This window comes from Mustela lutreola, chromosome 12 (genome assembly GCF_030435805.1).
Source record: "Mustela lutreola isolate mMusLut2 chromosome 12, mMusLut2.pri, whole genome shotgun sequence".
NCBI lineage: Eukaryota > Metazoa > Chordata > Mammalia > Carnivora > Mustelidae > Mustela > Mustela lutreola.
Window position 1 is genome coordinate 49,725,738 of NC_081301.1, and position 22,474 is coordinate 49,748,211.

Sequence of the window (22,474 nt, forward strand, 5' to 3'; positions counted from 1 at the left end):
TAAATTCCTAGTAGTGCAATTGCTGGGGCTTAGGGTAGCTCTATGTTCAGCTTTTTGAGGAACCTGTGTACTATTTTCCAGATTGGCTGCAGCAGATTTCATTTCCTTTAACAGTGTAAGAGGGTTCCCCTTTCTCCGCATCCTCCCCAGCATCTGTCGTTTTCTGACTTGTTAATTTTAGCCATGCTGACTGGTGTGAGGTGGTATCATTGTGGTTTTGATTTGTATTTTCCTGATGTTGAGTGATGTTGAGCACTTTTCCATGTGTCTCTTGGCCATTTGTATGTCTTCTTTGGAGAAATGTCTGTTCATGTCCATTTCTTTGACTGGATATTTGTTCCTTTGGGTGTTTGAGTTTGATAAGTTCTTTATAGATTTTGGATATCAGCCCTTTATTTGATAAGACATTTACAAATTTCTTCTCCCATTCCGTAGGTTGCCTTTTGGTTTTGCAGTTTCTTTTGCTGTGCAAAAAGCTTTTTTTCTTGATGAAGTCCCAGTAGTTCATTTTTGCCTTTGTTTCCCTTGCCTTTGGAGATGTGTCTAGCAAGAAGTTGCTGCGGCTGAGGTCGCAGAGGTTGCTGGTTGTGTTCTTTATGATTTTGATGGATTCCTGTCTCACATTTAGGTCTTTCATCTATTTTGAATCTGTTCTTGTGTATAGTATAAGAAAATGGTCCTGTTTCATTCTTGCACATATGGCTGTCCAATTTTCCCAACACTCTTTGTTAAAGAGACTGTCTTTTTTCCATTGGATATTCTTTTCCTGCTTTGTTGAAGGTTAGTTGGTCCCTTTCTGGGTTCTCTGTTCCATTGATCTGTGTGTCTGTTTTTGTGCCGGTATTATACTGTCTTGATGATTACAGCTTTGTAATACAGCTTAAAGTCTGAAATTGTGATGCCTCTGGTTTTCTCTTTCAACATTCCTTTGGCTATTAGAGGTCTTTTCTGGTTCCATACAAATTTTAGAGTTGTTTATTTCAGCTCTTAACCTGCCACTCTTGTTATAAGAGTTTATTCTAGATACTCTCTATCTGTCCTATTTCTATACTTAACAGTTAAATAATTGTCTTTTCCTTTTTTTTCTATTTTAAAGATACTATTTATTTATTTGTCAGAGAGAGAGAGCACACACAAACGGGGGAGTGGCAGGAAGAGGGAGAGGCAGGTTTCGTGCTGAGCAAGGAGCCTGATGTGGGACTTGATCCTGGGACTCTGGGATCATGACCTGAGCAGACACTTAACAGACTGAGCCACTCAGGTGTCCCATTGAGTAGTTGTCTTTATTTATTTATTTTTAAAATTTTATTTATTTTATTAAAGCATGGGGGCAGGACTGATGGGTAGAAAGAGCTGCTGAATAGTTGTCTTTTTCTGTTAGCATTTATATTAGTCTTATTTTTCTCTTTCCTTCTGTTCAGAAGTTTTTCTAGAATTTCAAAAGATCCCTGGATATTAGAATATATAAATATAATTAAAGAGTAATTAATGTTTATTTTCCTTTAGATACACCTAAGCAACACGACCAAGAAAATGATTGCATGACAGCCAGTAATACATTGGGAACTGGACATGATCTAGGCAACAGGTAAAACAAATGTGATTTTCATATTGACTATTTTCCTTTTTCATTAATTTAGTTTCATCTTCATCTAATTGCCATGCTTCTTTTCTATGGGGTCATCTGTAATTTTCTTTTCATAACCAGAGAATATTTTTCCACCGTGGATCCACATTTTCAGGAAAGATTCAAAATTTTTTATTTATTTTATTTTATTTATTTATTTTTAAAAGATTATTTATTTATGTATTTATTTGACAGAGAGAGAGATCACAAGTAGGCAGAGAGGCAAGCAGAGAGAGAGAGGAGGAAGCAGGCTCCCTGCTGAGCAGAGAGCCCAATGCGGGACTTGATCCCAGGACCCTGAGATCATGACCGGAGCCGAAGGCAGTGGCCTAACCCACTGTGCCACCCAGGTGCCCCAGATTCATACATACATTATAGATTATACATTATAGATTGATAAATACGCATTTGTCCCCTTTCTCTTGTTTGTCTAAATGCAGGGATTCATAGGGGATTATCTAATGTTTGAAGGGGAAAAAAGCACATATGGAAATTATCTAATGCAAGCTTGGGAATTTTTGCCTTTTTGTGCCTGTGAACTTCTTAAAACCACTTGTGGCTTTGACAATCCAAGAATTAAGAGCTTTTGAGATCATCTAGTCTCCTAGTTTTCAGACTGTTCTGTAGTGCCCTCTGATGCTGTGGATTAATCTAATTTAGTCCATCACTGATCTGACCCTTTCCCATTTCAGCCTGAGCAGCTAGTTCTTTTCTCTGTATTATATGTTGGGGGTTTTACATGCCATTTAATAAAAAGAATTCCATGCTTTAAAAAAGAACGGGAGGACTTCTGATTCAACCCAGTTCAGAAGTTTAACAGATGAAAAAACTAAACCTTAGTTTATTATAATATCCTTCAGGAGTATTATTTTCTTTATTAATTTTCCTATTTTGGCTCTTTAAACAGATGCCAGATTATATAAGCCAAAATCTCTAAAGGTATATAATCCACCTGGGGTATATATGTATTCTTTTTTGAAACTAAGAATTATTAAGAAGCAATCAAAAACAGACATACTGTCGGGGCACCTGGGTAGCTCAGTGGGTTAAAGCCTCTGCCTTCCACTCAGGTCATTATTCAGGGTCCTGGGATCAAGCCCTGCATCGGGTTCCCTGCTCCCCCTAACCCCTGCCCCCGCGCTGCCTGCCTCTCTGCCTTCTTCTGATCTTTGTCTGTCAAATAAATAAATAAAATCTTAAAACAACAACAACAACAAATCCCAGACATACTGTATAGGTGTTTTATTATTTTTTGTTTTCTGACTACCCTTTGACCTAAATAGTGATCTTTTAGTCCAGCTTCCCCATGTAATTGAGGCACAGATATGGAAACAAATTGCTTAGGATAATTTAAATGAAAATTATAAATTTTAAATGAATTGAAGTTTCTCGTCATTCTGTATACTCTTGTTTAGTTAAGTTCAAACAGCATAACAAGAGTAAAAATTTAGATGTGAAATTGAGCTATTGGTGGGATGCCTGGGTGGCTCAGTTGGGTAAGTATCTGCCTTTGGCTCAGGTCATGATCACAGGGAGCTGGGGTCAAGTCCCACTTTGGGCTCTTCGCTCAGCGGGGAACCTGTTTCTCCCTATGCCTGCTGCTTCCACTCGCTCTTTCTCTCTCTCTCTGACCAGTAAATAAATAAAATCTTAAAAAAAAATTTGAGCTATTGGCAGTTTCCTGTGTAGTAATTTTCTGATTTACAGGAGGTCAGGATTACATGTGGAATATATATTTTTATTCTTAGATCTGGATGTGATGTTGATTTTCAGAGTACCTTAAAAAAAAGGAAGACATCTATTGTGAAGACTTGACATTGAAGAGATACTCAAGTTACTGGGCTTCAGTGTTTCACTCTCTTATCACTGTTGTTCTTAAAGCATCCTGAGGGGAATAGTTGATGCTTCCCAGTCTCATCTGTGTTTTTGGTTTGTCTTTCCTTGAGAGAGCAAATGAAATATTTGATTCATGTTTGTTGCTGGACTAAAGATTGATGGAGGCAGTAGATTGATTCATAGATCAGATTTTATTTATGAACTCCATTCATCTTCAAGATTCTTTCTTGAAGTAGAATTTTGTACTAAGATATACTATCAGAATTCTATAAGAGCCAGACACTTAGCCCCTAAGAATTTAGTTCAGATGGAATTTTCTTCTTATAGGAAAAAGAGGTTGTATTAAATATACTTTGATTCCAGACTTATACTCTTCCAGGCATTTAGATCTTTTAATTATCTTCTGGTACTTTAGTTATAGCTTTGGGGTATTGAAGGGGGAAAGTGAAGAAGAAGGGTGTTAGTGGTGAGGGACAAATAAAAGCTCGATGGGATATGAACGACTATTCGCGCTTGATAGCAAAACAGAAGGAAGGTGAAGAATTGAGTCATGTGGAAAGCTTGTTGCATAGAATTCTTTACAGTAAAGGTGTTTTGTAATAAAATGTTTTATTAGTAATGTGTAGTGCGAGTAGACTGTACTTAAGATAGTATCCTTTTTTAACGTGTAGTTCTGCTGTTGTTTGTATGGCATCATCTTAATGTCAGTACCAGTGTAGTTAATTTGGAAATTCATATGTGGATATGATCAATAACAGCTATCAATTAAAAAACATGGAAATAGTGTAATTTTTAGGGTAATTACTGTGTGTTATTAGCCCTTTTTTTTTAAAAAAAAAAAGATTTTTATTTATTTATTTATTTATTTGACAGAGGTCACAAGCAGGCAGAGAGGCAGGCGGGGTGGGGGGAAGCAGACACCCCGCTGAGCAGATGTGGGGCTCAATCCCAGGACCCTAAGATTATGACCTGAGCCCAAGGCGGAGGCTTAACCCACTGAGCCACCCAGGCGCCCCTGTTATTAGCCCTTTAATATCCAGTTGTCATCTACAGATACCAAAATAGAAGTAGTTTTCTCCATAAGCCTCATGGCTGTTTTTGATCAGAGTGAGCTGATGGAAGCTTTACCATACTTAAAGCCAGAATTCAGTGATTGATGGTACCTTTGTTGTACACTCTGGGCTCAACCTTTCTTTACAGTGATTTCTGGAAGGGAGGGTTCCATGATATTTCTAGTGGTGGCAGTACAGTTCTAGACTTTTAACCTCTACAGTTCTCCTTTATTGCATTTCAGATATAGGGCAGTATAATCTTGCTTGCATGCCAACTAAATAGCCTTCGTCTTAGAAATGGACATCTCATTGCCTCTCTCTCTCTCTTATAATTTCCCTTATATCTTTGTTATTTGTAGATATATTGTAACAATGAAATAAAAATGAAGAATAATTAGCTAAAATTTCTAACAAATCAGTTGTTGGACTTTTTTTTGCAAGTTTTTTTTTTGGAGTTTATGTACAAACAAATTTAATACATTTGGAATTTTCTAAACATTAATATATGTAAGTACAGTTTTTTGGTCGTTTCTGTATGTTAACGTTATTTTACTGATTTTTTACTTATAATGACTTTGTAACATTTCATTTATTTTAGACTTAGATTTTCCTCAGTTTTTTTACTACTATAAAAAGCATGTCTTCAATTATTTTCTTTTGGATGTACTCTTTCCTTAGCATAAATTGCCATAATGGGAGCAACACGCTCTCTCTTTATCTGTTACAGTGCTAGGATTTTGTGGGCCTCAGTTTTGGCGTAGCAAGCATATTGAGGGTGACTGAGCCAGGGCTGCTTTAAAATTGGCTTGGATTGAGATGTTAGCAGGGCTGATAGCATGTTTCCAATTTAGAAAAGGAGGAGAGGAAGGGAGAGAATATGTTTCCATTTTTGTCTTTTATGAGACTCTGTAAGAATGATCCAAATAGAAAAATTTGGTGGTGTCTATTCCTAGAACCTCATGCTCAAGTGATGGTTTATTCATTGATGCAGTCAATCCATCCGTTAGTTACAAACAGGTATTGCACTTTCAAGTACCAGGCGCTATGTTAGATCCTGGCAATAGTCAGGAAGGACATAGTCTTTGTCCTCCAGGAGCTCACAGTCTGGTGTTGGCATCCTAGTGGCATCTTAGATTGCTAACCGTGTTTCAGAGGGCTTTTGGATCATTTTAATGTTACTTTTTGGAAAAATTAAGATAAAGTCACAGTAGATGATTAATTTTTTCCTTTGACATCTAGATTATATCCTGTGGAGGCAAAGTTGAGCTTTAAGCAGTTTCAGTGGTCTTGAATTATGTTTGAAAGGTAGATAATTCCAAGAAGCTCGTATTTGAAAAGTTTGAAAAAGCATATTTGCTGTTACTTGAGATACTTTAAAGCTACTAATTTTGTACTTCTGGCTATGAACAGAAAGCAGAGCACCAACATGCTTGATACTGAAAGTGGTCTCTGTGGTAATAAAGTAGAAAAGCTTTGACCAGTGAGCAGACCCCATCCGTGATTGAATTTGAAAGCTCTTTGAAGATGAAGATGAAGTTATTGCTTTGACAGCTTTAAAAGTTTAATAACTTATTTTGTAATTGATGTGTAAGGTTTTTATGTTTATCCAAAGGGCCAAGAGAATCTAAGAGGGTAGGAATGCTATGTGTAGAATGCAGGAAACTGAAACTGAGCAACATTATAATTTGACTATAAGTATAACTAAAGTATGTGCTATCACACAAGATTCAGCATAAGATAAATTGATTTTGGACATGAAAGATTAAAATTTTAAGGTCTCTGTTAGAGTGAAATTCTGTGATCTGAAGCCCAAGGATAATATAATAATATGATTCTTGTTAGTTGAATTTGTGTTTACTGCGTACTCAAGTTTTGAGTGTTCATGAAGTCATTCAACCTTATAAAAAAATGTTGACTTAAAATATGTAGCAATTAACGAAAAATGTTTACCGTTTGGGAGGCTGATACACAAATGGGGCTGAAGTGCTGCTCTGATTGTCACCATCCCTCCCTAGAATAAACTGCCTTTCGATGACCGGGACGAATTGAGGGAAATCGTAACGGACAGATACGGGGCAGACAGTTTCTTTAGATTATTCAGATCTAGCAAGTGAAGGAATTCTTTCTTATACATAACTTGGATTTGTTATCTTTTTTCCTTTTAGACCTGAAGCTTTCCTGTCACAGCCAGTTTCATCATCAGATAGAAACAGTGTTAGATTACTTGAAAAGGTATATTTTAAAACAATGTTTAATCTGATCATACTAACTTTTGTTAAAATGCTATTTTTCCCGCTGTCCCAGTTAATTTGTACTTATATATGTCCTGTTGCTTCTAAATGGAAATACTGGAATTATTTAATTTTGCCAGTGAACATATGATTTCACAATAATGATAGCCTTTATAGGTTTGTGATAACTCAAGAGCCTCTAATGAAGATCAGCCAGAGTCCTTAAAGTTTTAACATTACATGTCTGCCTCCTTCAGGACATGAAGATAAGAACTCCTAGAGAAGGAAATGAAAAACCTTCTAAGAAGACACCAAAATTTGAAGTGAAAAACTCTCTATCATCAAATACTGCAAGGAGTACAGAGAATACTGCATTCGCAGGGTCTCTGCCAGCTAAAAATAGGGATATATTCCAAAAAGAGCAAGATCATCTGGTAGAAGAGGTTAGAAAAAGATTGTAATAAGTACTCTGAAATATCTATTATTTTCTCATTGGGGTTGAGATTATAAGTGAAGTTATAGTTAATTATTGAATAACTGGGGTTAATTTGGGAAAGGAGGGCATAGATAATGAAAATTTTGGTTAAAGCAGAATTGGTTCTCCCAAAAAGTAGAAATAGATTTAATATAAACTTATTTAAGATTATATCCATGGTTTAGAAACCATGTCCCATTCTATAAATATCATCCTCCGAAAGTATAAAAATAACACAGGTATGGTGTTTTTGGAATGGACCATTACATGAATTGTTGGAAAAATACATCCAGTGATTATACTCTATCAAAATAATCTGTTTTAAAAAAAAAAATCTGAATGTTGCTGTTGCTTACTTAAGCTTCCTCTTTTTTTGAATATTAGAACAAAAACTATATGCAATATCGTATTATCACTAAGCATAGTGTTTATCCTTCTGCTTTCTAAATATTTTAAGAAGTCATTAAATGCATCATAGTTCATGACCTTAGTTTTCCTGACAAGTGACTTTGCATGTGTCTACATAATGCTACTATTGGTTGATAGTAAAATTGTACTGTTTACTGCAGAAGTTTACATAGATTCTCAAGCCATTCTCTGATGTTATTTTTATTAAGTTTCCCACAACATCCCATAGCATTGTTTGATTTTGGATAAGGAGCCTGAAAATAAATCAGCTACTTTATATTGCTGAGAGACTAAAAGAAAAATTTGGTTTAGTGCATATTGATTTAGGTATTGGAGTTTCCTCCTTTATCTCCATCTTGATCAAAGAAAGTGAACAATGTCCAAATAAGAGAGCTGGATGTCTAGTCACGTTCTTATTTGTAACATTAGGAGTTTTAACTGTTTCATGGTCTGTAAATACTTTAAAATATTTCAGGTTTATATTATTTCTCCTTGTTGGTTGATGGACTCCACGTAAAGGACGGTCAGTCTGTTTTTCTTATCTGATAGGAAGGAAAGACATTTTCAATGAAAAGAATTTAGCAGCAGAATGGGATGGGATGGAAAAGGAGAGTCATAAAATCTCATAAAGCTCTGAAAATAAAGTGAGATTACTTTTCTTTAATAGTGTTTGTGACAAGAATTATTTAGTATTTGAATTCTAAGAAATCTTCTCTTTTCATGGGGTGGGTGTGGGGGTCTATTTGATTATGGTTGTAGGATGTTTATTTTTTAGGGCTCTTGGGGCAGTATTTTTAATGCGCATGTTTTTTGTTTCCCTGTTTTATTGAAATTAATATACAGTACTGTTTTCATATTGTATACTTTCTCTACTTTAGAATATATTCCTATGCCTTGTTCACTAATTTATTATCTGATAATGAGGTTGCTGGCAAAGATGTATGTTGTCAGAGTGTATTTCATTTGTTAATAGAGGTGTTACTGTATTATATAAACTGCAAGTCGTTTATATAATTAAGACTTTCCTTGCTTTAAAACTAGTCACTTTACTTGATACAGAATTGTAAATTTCAAAGATGTGGCAGATAGTACCTTAGGTCACTGTGTAGTCAGGATTATTTCTGAATCTTCTCAGGTATAAAGATTTTTACCTTCTCTTTATATGGAATATCCAGTTAAGATAAGAAGGGAGGAAACAGTTTTGGGTTTAATTTCACCTTATAGGACTGTGCCTTGATAGATGATATACAGTGGCTGGCAGCTATGTTCTGAGTGACCTTTTGTGCGCTCTGCTGTGGTAGGGGCTGCTGACTATCGGGCTGATTTGTTTTCATCAGGGCTTTTGTTGCATTCTGCCAATGAATGTGGTAATTTTTGCTTTACCTTTTCTGTTTTAGGTTGCAAGGGCCGTTTTATCTGATTCACCACAGCCCTCTTCAGGAAGAGAAGTAAAATTAGAGGAACTATTTGATTCTTTAGTGTCTAACCCATTCTTAACAAGGAACCAAATTCCCCGAACGCCAGAAAACTTGAGTAAGTGAATAATGATTTCTATCACTTATTTTCTTCTTAGATATTACTTATACATTAGTACTGTTAGAACCATGGTTTGACAGATCTTCTGGAAACTCACTTTAGAATTCTTTTCTCTTTCAGTTTAGTGGCAATGGCTCTTTATTTGCTCGGATGTAAGGGACTTTTACAGAAGTATTACATGTGGGTGTTCTCACTGATAATGGCAGTTTGTAAGCAGTGTTATTTTGCCGTGATACTCCACAGTTTTGTTTTTGTTGTTTTACTTGGCTCTTTCCTAGAAAATATTTCAGTTGAGTACTTTTAAAATACCCTCTGCCTCCACATCTGACCTGTGCTCAACATTTATAGAGTTGGCTCTCTCCTTCCAGTCAGCAGCTAGCGGCATCAGCCCAAAATTGTGCATATGGAAATCTTTTCTACCCCTCTCTAGCTAGCTAGACTTCCCAGTACTTTTTTCTTATAACCTATAATCTGTGTTGGCCAAATTCTGATTTTGTTGTCCTTATGGCACATCATCCTGGCTGAATTCATACTTGAAGTTAAATTGATTCAGTTCAGGTTGAACCTTGCCACAGCCTGGATCAGTGGTCAGCAGACTCCGGGCTCTGAACCAAATCTGGCTTGCCCTGTGTATTTTTGTAAATAAAGCTGTATTGAACACAGCCTTGCTGATTTGTCAACATAATTGTTTGTGGTTGCTTTCATGTTATAGTGGCACAGTTCAGTTTTCACCACAGACCAATGGCCTACAAAGCTTAAAATATTACTTTCTGCCCTTTACAGAAAGTTTGCTGAACACTGCTTAGATAGATGAGAAAACATCTTTCTAATACCTGTAATTCGTATGTGCTATGTTAAAGTATATGCACATTTCAGGGAAAGCTTTTGTTATTTGTGATCAGATGGAGAAGGACTTTTTTGATGTTGTTGGTCTTTGGTTTATTGCTTAGTCTTGTCATCCCTTGGGCACATCTGTGGAACATATACTGACTCGCTAGTTTTATGTTGAGCACTAGAAATGAAAAATTTAATTGCATGCTCTGTTTGGAAATATTAATGAATTGTGTCCCCCACTTAATTTAATTAGTAAGTGAAATCAGGAGCTCATGGAGAAAAGCTGTCGAAATGGAAGATAATGAAAGTACAGAACCAATTCAGATGGATACTGAACAGAGAGAAGAATTGCCAGAATCCTTACCTGTGTCACGAGAAGAATTGCCAGAATCCTTACCTGTGTTGCATAACCCAGGAGAAATTAGCAAGACCAGCTCTCTTGCAGCAAGCACTGTATCCCATTGTAGCCATTTCCATTTACCTGAAGAGAACGTTGTTTCAGATTGCCTCAAGTGTGTGCCTCAGAAACATGTGGTGACCAGTTACATAGGTGGACCATCGACACAAAATCAGTCAGATTTGTTAAGTAAGAAAATAAGGTGCAAGGAAGGTTTGGAGCATGCAGTGTTACAGAGCAAGCCTTTAGAAACCAGCCAACCAGAGACAGTCTCCCCTGCTCCAGGTAATAGGAGAGTTGTGATGGCTAGCAATGAGGAGGGGTCTTCTATTGACCACTTGCAAGCTTCTTACAAGGAACCTTTCATGCATAAAAGTATGTTATGGGACTCTTTTCAATTATCAAGTGGAACTAGTTCCAGGAGCTTAAAGGATATTGATGTTGGCATATTACATGAAACGCTTCCAGAAGAAGTTGGTAACTTAAGTCTTAATAGTTCCAGTAGTACAGAGGCCAATTTTAAACTAGAGCCAAATAGTCCTATGCACAGAGGCATTTTTCCAGATAGTGTTGTGGGAGAAAGACCAACTACTCCAGAATCAGACTGTAATTTACAGGCTATTTGCCGTAGATATGAGGCTCTGAAAAAATCTCTATCCAAGAAAAGGGAAGAAAGTGACCTTTCTAATCTTGAAACACTTGAAGGACACAAACCAGAATTGAGTCCTATGCCCACTAACATGCAAACAGATGATATGCTTGACTTTTTGGGCACTCAAGATTTGCACGTTGACTATAAAAAGCCATCTTTACGCATGTCCCTTGGTGAAAGAAAACGGTCTCTTTCACCACTAATTAAGTTTTCTCCAGTTGAACAAAGATTGAAAACTGCAATACCATGTAGTCTTGGAGAACTTCTACCTAATTTAAAAGGTAAGATTTAACTAGACCTGTGCATATTGATCTATTGAATTTTTCTCTCAACCTCTTGTAATGTTGTATGCATTGAGTGCTGCATGGTCTTTATTGTTAATGTGATAAAACATTTTCTTTGTTCCTTTGACAAGCATGAGAAGAGTGAACATCTCACGTCTATGGGTACTTTTGAATATCACGTGACAGGTGTTTGTTTACAGTTAGTCTGGGACAGGGTGGAAAATAAAACCCTGAAACCTATTGCTTTTATAATACAATCAAAAGTAAATCTTGTCGAAATCTTGGCTAGTGGAGGATGGTTCTCAAAATGTTGAGTAACACTATGTATGTCAAATACCATTTTTTAAAAAGATTTTATTTATTTATTTGACGGAGAGCACAAGTAGGCAGAGAGGCAGGCAGAGAGAGAGGGGGAAGCAGGCTCCCCCCCTGAGCAGAGAGCCTGATACAGGGCTCCATCCCAGGAAGCTGGGATCATGACCTGAGCCAAAGGCAGAGGCTTTAACCCACTGAGCCACCCAGGCCCCCCTCAAATATCATTCTTGTAGTAATATAATATCTGTAATTTGTTTTGAGATAAATTTGAGGGGGTAGGTGATAAAATACGAAAGGTTAGTAAGTGTGTGTTTCCTTGTGCTGCCATACAAAGTACCACAAACTGGGTAGCTTAAAACAACAGAAATTGTCTCTGGAGATAATAAGTTCAAAGGCTGGAATCCAGAATCAAGGTGTTGGCAGGGCCGTGGTCTTTTGAAGCCACCAGAGGAAGATCCTTCTCGGCTTTCCCAGCTTCTGGTAGCCCCAGGTGTTCCTAGGCTTGTGGTAGCACAGCTCTAATTTCTGCTTCTATCTTCACATGGCTTTCTTCTCTTGTGTGTCTTTGTGTCTTTTTTTTTTTTTTTAAGATTTATTTATTTATTTGACAGAGAGAGAGATCACAAGTAGGCAGAGAGGCAGGCAGAGAGAGAGGAAGGGAAGCAGGCTCCCTGCTGAGCAGAGAGCCCGATGTGGGACTCGATCCCAGGACCCTGAGATCATGACCTGAGCCGAAGGCAGCGGCCTAACCCACTGAGCCACCCAGGCGCCCTCTTTGTGTTTTTTTTATAAGGCCCCTAGTCATAGAGAGGTTTAAGCACCCACCCTACTCCAGAATGAACTCATCCTAAGGATTATATTGTTAATGGCCCTCTTTCCAAATAAGGCCACATTCTGAGGTACTGGGGTTAGGAGTTCAACATGTCTTTTTGGGGTACATAGTTCACCTAGCAATATTAATTACTGAAGCTGGTTAATGGATACATTGGGCTAATGATAATTCTCTTCATTTTTGTATGTTGAAAATTTTCATCATAGAGAATTAAAAAAAATTCTGTTCATAAAAGCATGTTAGAGCAAATATAGATCTGGTGATATAGATGCATCGTATGTCACTCTGATATGCTTGTTAATAATTAGACACTGCTATATTGAGAAGTATTTTAAGAGGGATGTTTTGATACTCTGGAGCAAAGGTACCTCAGTGAGAATAATGGTAAGTTTCATCATAATTATTTGCACGTGAACATTTTACTTACGAAGACTGTAATTGGCTATTTGGAATCTGTCTTATTTAATTTTTTTCTTTGTAATGTTTGATTATCCTTTTCTCTTTTTTAAAAATCACCTTTGCAGAAGAAGAAATCTTGAGTAAGAGCCTTGAGGCAAACGAATTTCCGTCAGACTTTAGAAGAGATGAAGCAGAAGCCCAGTCAATTTAACTATGATGTACCTAAATTTAAAGCATTGTACAGGCTAAAAACGGATTTATAATTTAAATACATGTTGGAAGTATAACTCTTTTTCAAGGTCTAAAAAAAAATCCCAAATAATGTCTTTTATTTAGCAAACAATAGTTTTTAGGTAAAGTATGTTTGGATTGTCTCCTTGAATGGGTCTGGGGTTAAAATGGGAAGTATTTGGGAAGCAGATATCAAGTTTTGTGAAGCCATTTTGATTCCTTGAATAATTTGTAAGCATTATAGTAAAGTATTAGTTTAATTTGTTATAATTTCAGTTGATTAGCAAACATGAGTGGTTTTTGACACACTTTTATTAACTGGTTAACATAATAACCATTGAATACTGATCTTTCATTTTAGGGAAATACATAACTTTTATTGTTTCTATATGGAACATTATAGTACTAACCAAAAAAAGTAAGAAAATAGTACCTTGGGATATGTAGTCAAGGTGAGAAAAGTTTAAGTTTGGGAAAGCTCTAAACAGGCATAATGATTAAGTAGTCCTGGAAAATGTTTGATGGAATAAAGTGTATGTGATGATAAGTGAAGACTGGGGCAGAATGAATTTAGAAAAAAGGAAAAAGATGGAAAATGACTAGACACTTTTAAGGAACACTGTCAAAATATAAATCCATTCAATGGGTTGTATAGCAGATTTATATTTAGTCTAATTTAGACTTTGAGAATTTAATTTAACCCTAGTTTTATATTTTAACAGGAAAAAATGTAAATTAAAAATTTGTTAGTCTCTGTTTACTGTTGTTGGTTTATTTGGGGGGCATGGTTTTTAGGGAAAGCAGATAATTTTTATTGTTTTACTTTCCTTCTCAGAAACCATCAGTATACCACAGACTATGCATAGCCTCAAAGTAACTTAAGAAAACTGAATTCAGGGTGCCTGCTTAGTGTCACAGTTAAGTCATTGGTGAAGCTAAGACTGACCCTGTTTTCCTTCCTTAATATACCACAAGACCTTCTACAAGTAACTGAAAGGCCAGGATAAAAGGATATGGCCATAGGAGTTGGCCTTCTGTTGACCTTGTAGACTGAATGGGAGACAGAGGCGAGGCCTCTCATACAGTAACTTGCCTCACTCTGTCGTGACCCCTGGCTGAGAAAATGGCTCATCTCTACCATCCAAGTGTATACATACCTTTGTGAACCAGGAGCAATGAGCATGTACTGGAAAGGTGATAGCACTTAATGGTACCCCAATTCTTAACTATCAAAACCTTGTCCATTTGTCAAGAAACTGGTCAGGAGGGGGAAAAAGTTGAAGGAGACAGTTCTGGAGGTGGATGGGCTCAACTGTTCATCTTTTTTCACTCATTTTGGGCTTTTGCTAAGTTGTTTGATCAGTTTGAAGGTCAGTCTTTTTGAGAGAGAAGAAAAGCACATACAACTCCCTTAATTGCAGGGGAAAACAAAGAAGAGCAGTTTCTTCTAGGGTGCTATATTCCTGTTATTGATTAATACAACAAATCAATGACTATAGATCTACTGGGAAACTATCCTCCAGTCTACCGGAAGAAAGCCCACTAACCTGTAAATCCAAAATTAATGTATTAGGGAGGAGATAGGGCTGTTAACATCCACAATATGCCAGGGCCATTCCTAGACATTTAATACATACTGTTTCATTTAATTGTCATAACTTTAAGGTAGTTGTTATTCTACCTCTTTTACGGACAATGATACTGAAGCTAGGGAGCTTAAGTGACTTGTCTAAGGTGGACTCAAGGGATAATCTGGGATACATCCTAAAAGCTGTAGATTCTATACGTCTAAAATGGGGATTAAGAATCTGTGATTTAAATATGCTTGCCTAGTAATTCTTAAGTTCAGTAATAAGATTGAGAAGCACTACTGGGGAATACAGAAGTCACATTTAGCCTTGGGGTACCTTAAAGAAGCAAGTGTATTATTACATAGGTACTGCTTTAGAGGTTAGTTGATAAGATAGTTCAAGTTCACCAGTAAGGGTGGGAGGCCTTTAATTACTGAGAATCAAAAGATCAAAATGTCTCTGAACAGTATGGATTTATAAAAATCATACTGTTAAGTCATACCTGGACTAGGCTGGGAGTTTTGGCATTCTTTCCTGTCCTTTATATGCCAGGAGTATTAACAAAAATAACTCCCGATTTATCATTTCCTCCTAAACTGTTATGATTATGACCTAACTACCTTCAGGTTCTTCCCTCTCCAGTATTGCCTGCATAGCTACCTTTTTGGCTTTAGGACCTACTTAGGATCACTTAGTTTAAAATTCCATTACTTGTTAATTCCAGAATAGAGTTAAAATTTAAAGGCATATAATCTCCCCTATGTAGATTCCTCATTTCCCTTCCACTATTGTTTCCCATTTTTTTACTGAACTACTTTTGAGTGTGGTTCTTTAGAAATTTTAATTCACAATTATAGCTGTCCTTTAGGGCTCAGACCAAATGTCACTTCCATGTTGCAGTCCTAATCTATCCCTTCCATATACATGGATTTAGCCCTTCTCTAAAATCTGTAGTTTATCTTTTATTCATTTAGTGTTTTCCACTTAGTGCTTTTATCATATTTTATGGTTGTATGTATGTGATCTTTCCAGTCATACTGATGATACACATATGGACATACCTATCTTTGTAGATACAGGAGGTATGTGTCCACATAGACTTATTCTCAAGGGCCATGGATCATCTTTAGCAAATACCTAAGTATTGGAATTTTTTTTTCCCTCCTATGTTATGGGATTAAAATGATAGTAGAGGGCTACTTAATTGCTGTAAATGTACTTTTTCTTATTACATTCATTGCAGATTACACAGAATGTACCTCTTTATTCACTCTTTGTAAGGTAAAGGTGTGTAAATTGACTTTTTTAAAAAAAGGTTTTATTTATTTATTTGACACAGAGATCACAAGTAGGCAGACAGGGAGGCAGAGAGTGGAGAGACCAATGCAGGGCTCGATCCCAGGACCCTGGGATCATGACCTGAGCTGAAGACAGAGCTTAACCAGCTTAACCCACTGAGCCACCCAGGTGCCCCTCTCAATTGACTTCTGTGTCAAGTGGAAACTTTAGTAATGAATGACAGAATGTCCTAATTGTTTTAAATGTTTAAAGAGGACAAGTGTGATGCTTAACATGAAAAATGTTACCAAGTGGAACAGGAGTATTTGAGGCTAAAAAACAAAAACATTTTGGGGGAAATTAACTGAAAACAAAAAACAAAAAACAAGTATTTTGAAACCATTTTTTACCATGATCTATGAAGTCAGTTTTATCTAAGGGAAAAAACAGGAATTCTTGAGAACTTTATACAGGAAACCTTATTTTTCACCCCCCTAGTCTTAGAATTCTAAAACAAAATAAATATTTAAGGACATTTTCCATAATGTAAAAGTACTTGCAAAGGTAAAATTCTCTTTCACATTATCTTGTAGATACATAATTGCTTTCTCCTTGGGCACTGTGCAAGTTCACATGCTTTATTTAAAATATTTGTTGAGGGGACGCCTGGGTGGCTCAGTTGGTTAAGCAGCTGCCTTCGGCTCAGGTCATGATCCCAGCGTCCTGGGATCGAGTCCCACATCGGGCTCCTTGCTCAGCAGGGAGCCTGCTTCTCCCTCTGCCTGCCATTCTGTCTGCCTGTGCTCGCTCTCTCCCTCTCTCTCTCTGATAAATAAAATTAAAAAAAAAAATATTTGTTGAGTCCTCTATGGGACTATTTGTAAATATGTTTTTTACTATAGTCTTGAATAAACATTCAATATTACACAACCTGGCTCTGGAATTTCCTATATAATATCAGAAAGAACCATGCCCTACAATCCTAGAATGATCACATACAAAGCTCCACCAGTAACTTAACGAAAGAAATTTGAGAGGTTAAGTGATTGAGGTAAAATTATTTTGTTACTGCCATTTTAATTAGATATACTAAATGTGCTATTTTAAAATGCTTTTAAAAAGGAACGCTTAAGTTTTTAACATCTGGAGTCTTAACTTACTGCCAAAGGCCCTCCATAGAAGAGTTTAGTAACTTAGATCTCAATAGCTTCTTGTCTTCATGGGTAGGGACATTATTGTCATCCACAACCTCTGCTCTGAAGGCCTGGGAAAAGTTAAACTCTGTTAACTTCCACTTAATGTCTTTATTCAAAGGAAATGTGCCCTTGTAAAATGGTGAGAAGAGTGGATCACAGGGATCTCTTGGCTCTAAAATACTTCAATTTCATTTAAAAGCATAAGGCAGTTGGAATAGGACACTTTAAGTGTTTTCTGATTTCTCCTTACTACATTGCTAATCCAAATTAGGAACCTTAGTATCCTTCCCTAGAAATGGCAATCTAACACTGATTCAGTATTAACCAATTTCCAGATAGATAAAGATGGGGAAGTGAATTTGCCCAAAGTGAACAAAACATTGTTCTTTGAGAAATCACTTAACTTTCTGGGCTGCAATTTCCTTAATCTGTAAAATTCGGGGAATTATAAGGTGTAGTGTATACCTGAAAAGCTAAGATTTTAGGATGAACTTTTCTGTCAGTGGGGGAAGTAGTGAGGAGTAATGGTCAGGAAAGGGGTAGGTCTGTAATCTTATTGTCTAGGTTCAGCTGCATAACCTGAATAAGATCTATCAGTTTTCTCACCTATTAAGAAATAAAAGTAATCTGGGGCACCTGGGTGGCTCAGTGGGTTAAAGCCTCTGCCTTCAGCTCAGGCCATGATCTCAGGGTTCTGGGATGGAGCCCCGCATAGGGCTCTCTGCTTGGCAGGGAGCCTGCTTCTTCCCTTCTCTCTCTGCCTGCCTCTCTGCCTACTTGTGATCTCCGTCAAATAAATAAAATCTTTAAAATAAATAAATGAATAAATAAATAAATAAAAGTAATCTACCTCAGGTTGTGGATTAAATAAAATAATACACATTAAGTATTTAAGAGTACCTGGCATTTAGTAAGGGCTCAAACATTTAGCTAGGCTTCAGTGATTTGGGGGTAGGCATTTATTTAAGTGGGCAGGGAGGAGAATGGCTCTGGTGGTCCTATTGATAGCTGACACATAGTACTGAGTATGTCAGGCACCATTCTAAATGCTTTCTATGTTTTAATTTGTGTGTGTGTGTAACAATCTCATAAGTAGTGCTACTCTTACCCACATTTTGTAAATGAGGACAGCAGAAATGAAATTAAGTACCTTGCCCAGTTCACAAAGAGCAAGCAAGTGAATGGAGAATATGAACTCGGGTGGTCTACCCTCAGAGACCCTACCCTTAGCTGCTCTACTTACAGCCCCTATTCACTATCACTAAGGTGATAGGAACTAGATAAATTTAAGGACATTTTCCATAATGTAAAAATACTTGGAAAGGTAAAATTCTCTTTCACATTATCACATATTCACATTATCACATTACCAACTTTAATTTAGGGACTAAATTAAAATTTACCAGTTAAGCATTACTTTTGGGCTATCAGACCCTGGGTTTACATACTAACCACCTTCTAATTATTTCAAATAAGACCATATTTTAAATTGCTAACAGCAAATGTTTATTCATGATTGAAGCCAAGAAGGATTTATAAATGCATTTTAATACCTTGCTGATAAAATAGTAACATTCCATCTTTGCAGTCTGGTAAGGAATACAGGAAGATACTGTAAAGGCTTTAATGTGTATATCTATTATAACCAGGTAATCAGAACACACACATACACGCGCGCACACATACACACACACACACCACCTACTTTAGTGTTGCACCATACCAACTTTTCAGAAAGGCCATCTCGAAGCTCTACTGGATAGCGGAGTAAATAGCGTTCAGGGTTCAAAGACGAAGGAGTAGGGAAGAGATGAAAGTAGTTAAGCAGCACACATTTCAAAGCCCACTTTTAAGCACAGGACATTATGAATATTAAAAAAAAAAAAGATGCGGGGAGGAGGGGGGGAAGGCAATTCAGCATTTTCAGAAAGGGCATTTGGCAATATTCAACGCATCAGAAGGCTGTGCTTGGGACCATCCACTCTCTCCAGCTTCTCAAAGTGTTTCCTGGCATTGCGAATGTTGATCAGAGTAGCTGCAGAAGGGATCGACGGATCCGACATAACCACCATCACGTACGTGTTTGACGTGAAGATGTCGATGAAAGCAGCGAAGTTAGAATTCCGAACCTCCATGCTCTGGAAAGAGGCGGCTAATTTACTGCAGCTCAGCTTGAACTGTTTAATGATGTTGCTTATCTTCTCGAACCGGTGGACGTCGCGCTGCTCTTTGCACTGGTAATGGGAAATGACCAAGAACGTGGCTCTCTCGAACAGCAGGACTTCGTCGGCCTCGATAATTTGGGCAAAATTCCTTAGGTTCATCTCCAGCTGCTGCACATTGGGAATCAGCTGATAGACAATACTGGACCAGGCTTTGTAGAGCGTTTCGTCCCAGATGGAGGTTCGAAAACAAGCGCATTCCAGAGGGCGAGACAAACGCCTCAGGTCTTCCTCTCGCTCTTTAAAAATCAGGTCACGCTGATCCTCCTGAACCAGATCCATTTTGTGCACCAGGCAGAAGATTTTGGCATCCGGAGAGTTCTGGAGGATGGCCTCCAGACACGACTGGTAGTAATGCATGTCCTTTTCCAGTTCGCGGCTCTCCACGTCAAACACGTAAATCAAAACCTCGACGTTACGGAAGATGTTGTCTCGCTGGCTGGTGAAGTAATTCTCCATGAAGGTGTCCTGACCGCCACAGTCCCACAGGTTGAGCACTAGGTTGCCCAGGAATCGGACGTGGGAGTGCTCCACATCAATGGTGGCACCCAGGCGCCGGGTGTCGCGGGCGATATAATTTGCAAAAATAATCGACCGCATGCTGGTCTTGCCCGACCCGCTCTTCCCCATCAACAGCACCTTCTTCTTCATGGCTGTATTTGGCATCACCCGCCGGAGCCGCCGCGGACTGGGCCTCAGGGCGCGGCCTAACTGCAGCGCGGAGGGAGGGCGGGGTCGGGGCTGGCGGGCTCTCCGCAGGCCGGGCCGCGGCGCTGTGCGGTCGGGTCAGCCGAGAGTGAGAGATCTGGGCTGGAAAGGCCGCGGCGGGGCGAACTCTCCCTCGGAGGCGAGCGCCCTGGGCGAGGCGGCTGCAGAGCTTCGGAGCAGAGCTCACCTTCCGGAGAATCGAGCCGCGGCGTCCCGGCGGCCACCCACTTCCGGCGGCGATCTCGCGAGAGCGTCCGCGCTCGGCGCTCAGGGCCCAGGGATCTGTGAGAAACCTGCTCTTTCAATGAACCTGAGCAGGGGCCACCCGAAGGGTAAAATGCAAAGGGAACCCAGCGCTGTGGTGTCGCTTTTCCTCTTTAAACTGGGTTTACAGCTGCAAGCTGTACGTGTGCGGTCGTTTGGGAGAATGCTGCCATCTCGTGGCCACATCCCCCGCCCAGCACCACACAGCTCGCTTTCAGAGCGCGGAGTGCTCGCTCCGTTTCAGTCAGGGCGGCGCGCAGGTGAAGGGCCTCAGCCCAGCGAGGCCTCCTCAGAGTCAGGGTTTGCTGCGTACGAGGGCACGGTCAATGAGCCCTGCAGACGAGGAAGGGGAGACTGGGAAAGCTAGGTGATGAGATGTACTGACTCCCACTTAGTGATTTTTCCACTTGGAAGCGAGTTGCTTTCTCACAGCTGCTTTGGCGGTAACCCAAATGTAATGAGAATCCCAAAGCTCCGGGAAACGACGGTAGGGAAGCTGGTAGCTCGGTCCTCACGATAACCCTGTGAATAAATAACCTTGTGAATAACCACCCCTGTTTTCCAGTGAGTACATCCAAGCGTGGAGGGGCTAAGTCCTTTTTACCAAGTCACACACCAATCAAATGATGCAACGCAGTTTGTCCGTTTTTAAAATACAAATTGCACATATGTAAGGCGTACAACGTGATCTGGAAATGATATCGTAGTCAGACCAACAAAACTCATAGTCGCTTCTCTGCTGAGAGCGCGTGAAATCCGCTCTCAGCCAAATTTCCGGGTTTAATCCAGTGTTGACTATAGTCATGCGGTAGGTTAGCTCCCTACAACTTCCTCATCCTACCTAACCGCAACTCTGTACCCTTCGGCCAATATCCCCATTTCTTCCACCTCCTTCTGCCTGGGAACCACCATTCTACTCTCTGCTACTATGTATTTGACTTAAGATTCTTCATAATTGAGATCCTGCAAGCTTTTCTCTTCGTTTAGCTTATTTCACTCAGCGTAATGTCATCCAGGTTCATTCATGTTGTTGGACGTGACAGGATCTCCTTTAAAAAGGCTGGGTAATAGTTTACCACATATATGAACTATGATTTCTTTTTTAAGATTTTTAGTTATTTAATTTTAAAAACAGATTTTATTTGACAGAGAACACAAGCAGGCAGAGAGGCAGGCCAGGGTGGGGGTGGGGGGAGAAGCAGGCTTCCGGCTGAGCAGAGTCTGTTGCGGCTCAATTCCAGGACCCTGAGATCATGACCTGAGCGGAAGGCAGTGGCTCAACCCACTTAAGCCACCCAGGCACCCCAATTTTTATTTTTATTTTTTTAAAGATTTTATTTATTTGAGAGAGAGTGAGAGAGAGAATGAGAAGAGGGGAGAGGCAGGGGGAGAGAGAGAAGCAGACTTCCTGCTGAGCAGGGAGCCCTGTGCAGGAAATCAATCCCAGGACCATCATAACCTGAGCGGAAGGCAGACGCTTAACGACTGATGCACCCACGTGCCCCTGGGTGTTGTGTGTGTTTTTTTTTAAGATTGTATGTATTTGCTAGAGAGACAGCATGCACAAGTGGGGGAGGTGGGGGGTGGGAAGAAGCAGGACGCCCCTCCCCCCAGCAGGGAGCCGTATTCGGGGATGATCCCAGGACCCCAAGATCACGACCTGAGCCAAAGGCAGATGCTTAAACACCCAGTCGCCCTTTGTGTTTGGGCTCTTGATGGCCACCTCCAGGTTCATCATTTGCTAAGAGGACTCACAGAACTGGGCTTGAGGTCATACGGCTATGATTTATTATAGTGAAAGGACTCCTAGCAAAGTCAGCAAAGGGAAAAGAAGCAAGGGCTGCAATGTGGAGGGAACAGTGTAAGTTTCCAAAAGTTCTCTCTCAGAGAAGTCACACAAGATGTACTTAATTCCTCCATGAGTTGGGACAACTGATGTGAAATATTGTTTACCAGCAAATCTCATTAGGAAGCCCAAGGTTTTTACTGGGGGCTCACCCTGTAAGTATCACCTACCTCAGATGACCAAAATTCCATGTTCCTAGATGAGCAGGTGTTCCGCATAAACCGCATTGTTTATACACAGTGATTATTTCAGAGATTGATGGGAATGCTCCTGAATTCCA

General features: G+C 39.0%; 2 protein-coding genes and 1 non-coding gene across 3 annotated transcripts in view; 2 read left to right on the forward strand and 1 right to left on the reverse strand.

Moving 5' to 3' along the window:
- The window catches only part of HAUS6 (HAUS augmin like complex subunit 6), a 39,486-nt gene extending 25,621 nt beyond the window's left edge, over positions 1-13,865 (forward strand). The window contains exons 13-18 of the mRNA XM_059141442.1: positions 1,507-1,588; positions 6,681-6,747; positions 7,004-7,189; positions 9,027-9,162; positions 10,253-11,329; positions 13,004-13,865. Coding sequence (XP_058997425.1) covers positions 1,507-1,588; positions 6,681-6,747; positions 7,004-7,189; positions 9,027-9,162; positions 10,253-11,329; positions 13,004-13,089 — 1,634 coding nt within the window. The 3' untranslated portion in view covers positions 13,090-13,865. The remainder of the gene's footprint in view (positions 1-1,506; positions 1,589-6,680; positions 6,748-7,003; positions 7,190-9,026; positions 9,163-10,252; positions 11,330-13,003) is intronic.
- On the forward strand, positions 6,470-6,600 carry LOC131813397 (small Cajal body-specific RNA 8). The gene has a single exon (XR_009346797.1). It is a non-coding gene; the product is annotated as a small Cajal body-specific RNA 8 (non-coding RNA).
- Positions 13,866-18,636: 4,771 nt separating the features above from the next.
- RRAGA (Ras related GTP binding A) lies at positions 18,637-20,044 on the reverse strand. The gene has a single exon (XM_059141444.1). It carries the CDS (start codon positions 20,040-20,042, stop codon positions 19,101-19,103), a length of 942 nt encoding a protein of 313 aa, XP_058997427.1. The 5' UTR covers positions 20,043-20,044; the 3' UTR covers positions 18,637-19,100.
- Positions 20,045-22,474: the final 2,430 nt, after the last annotated feature.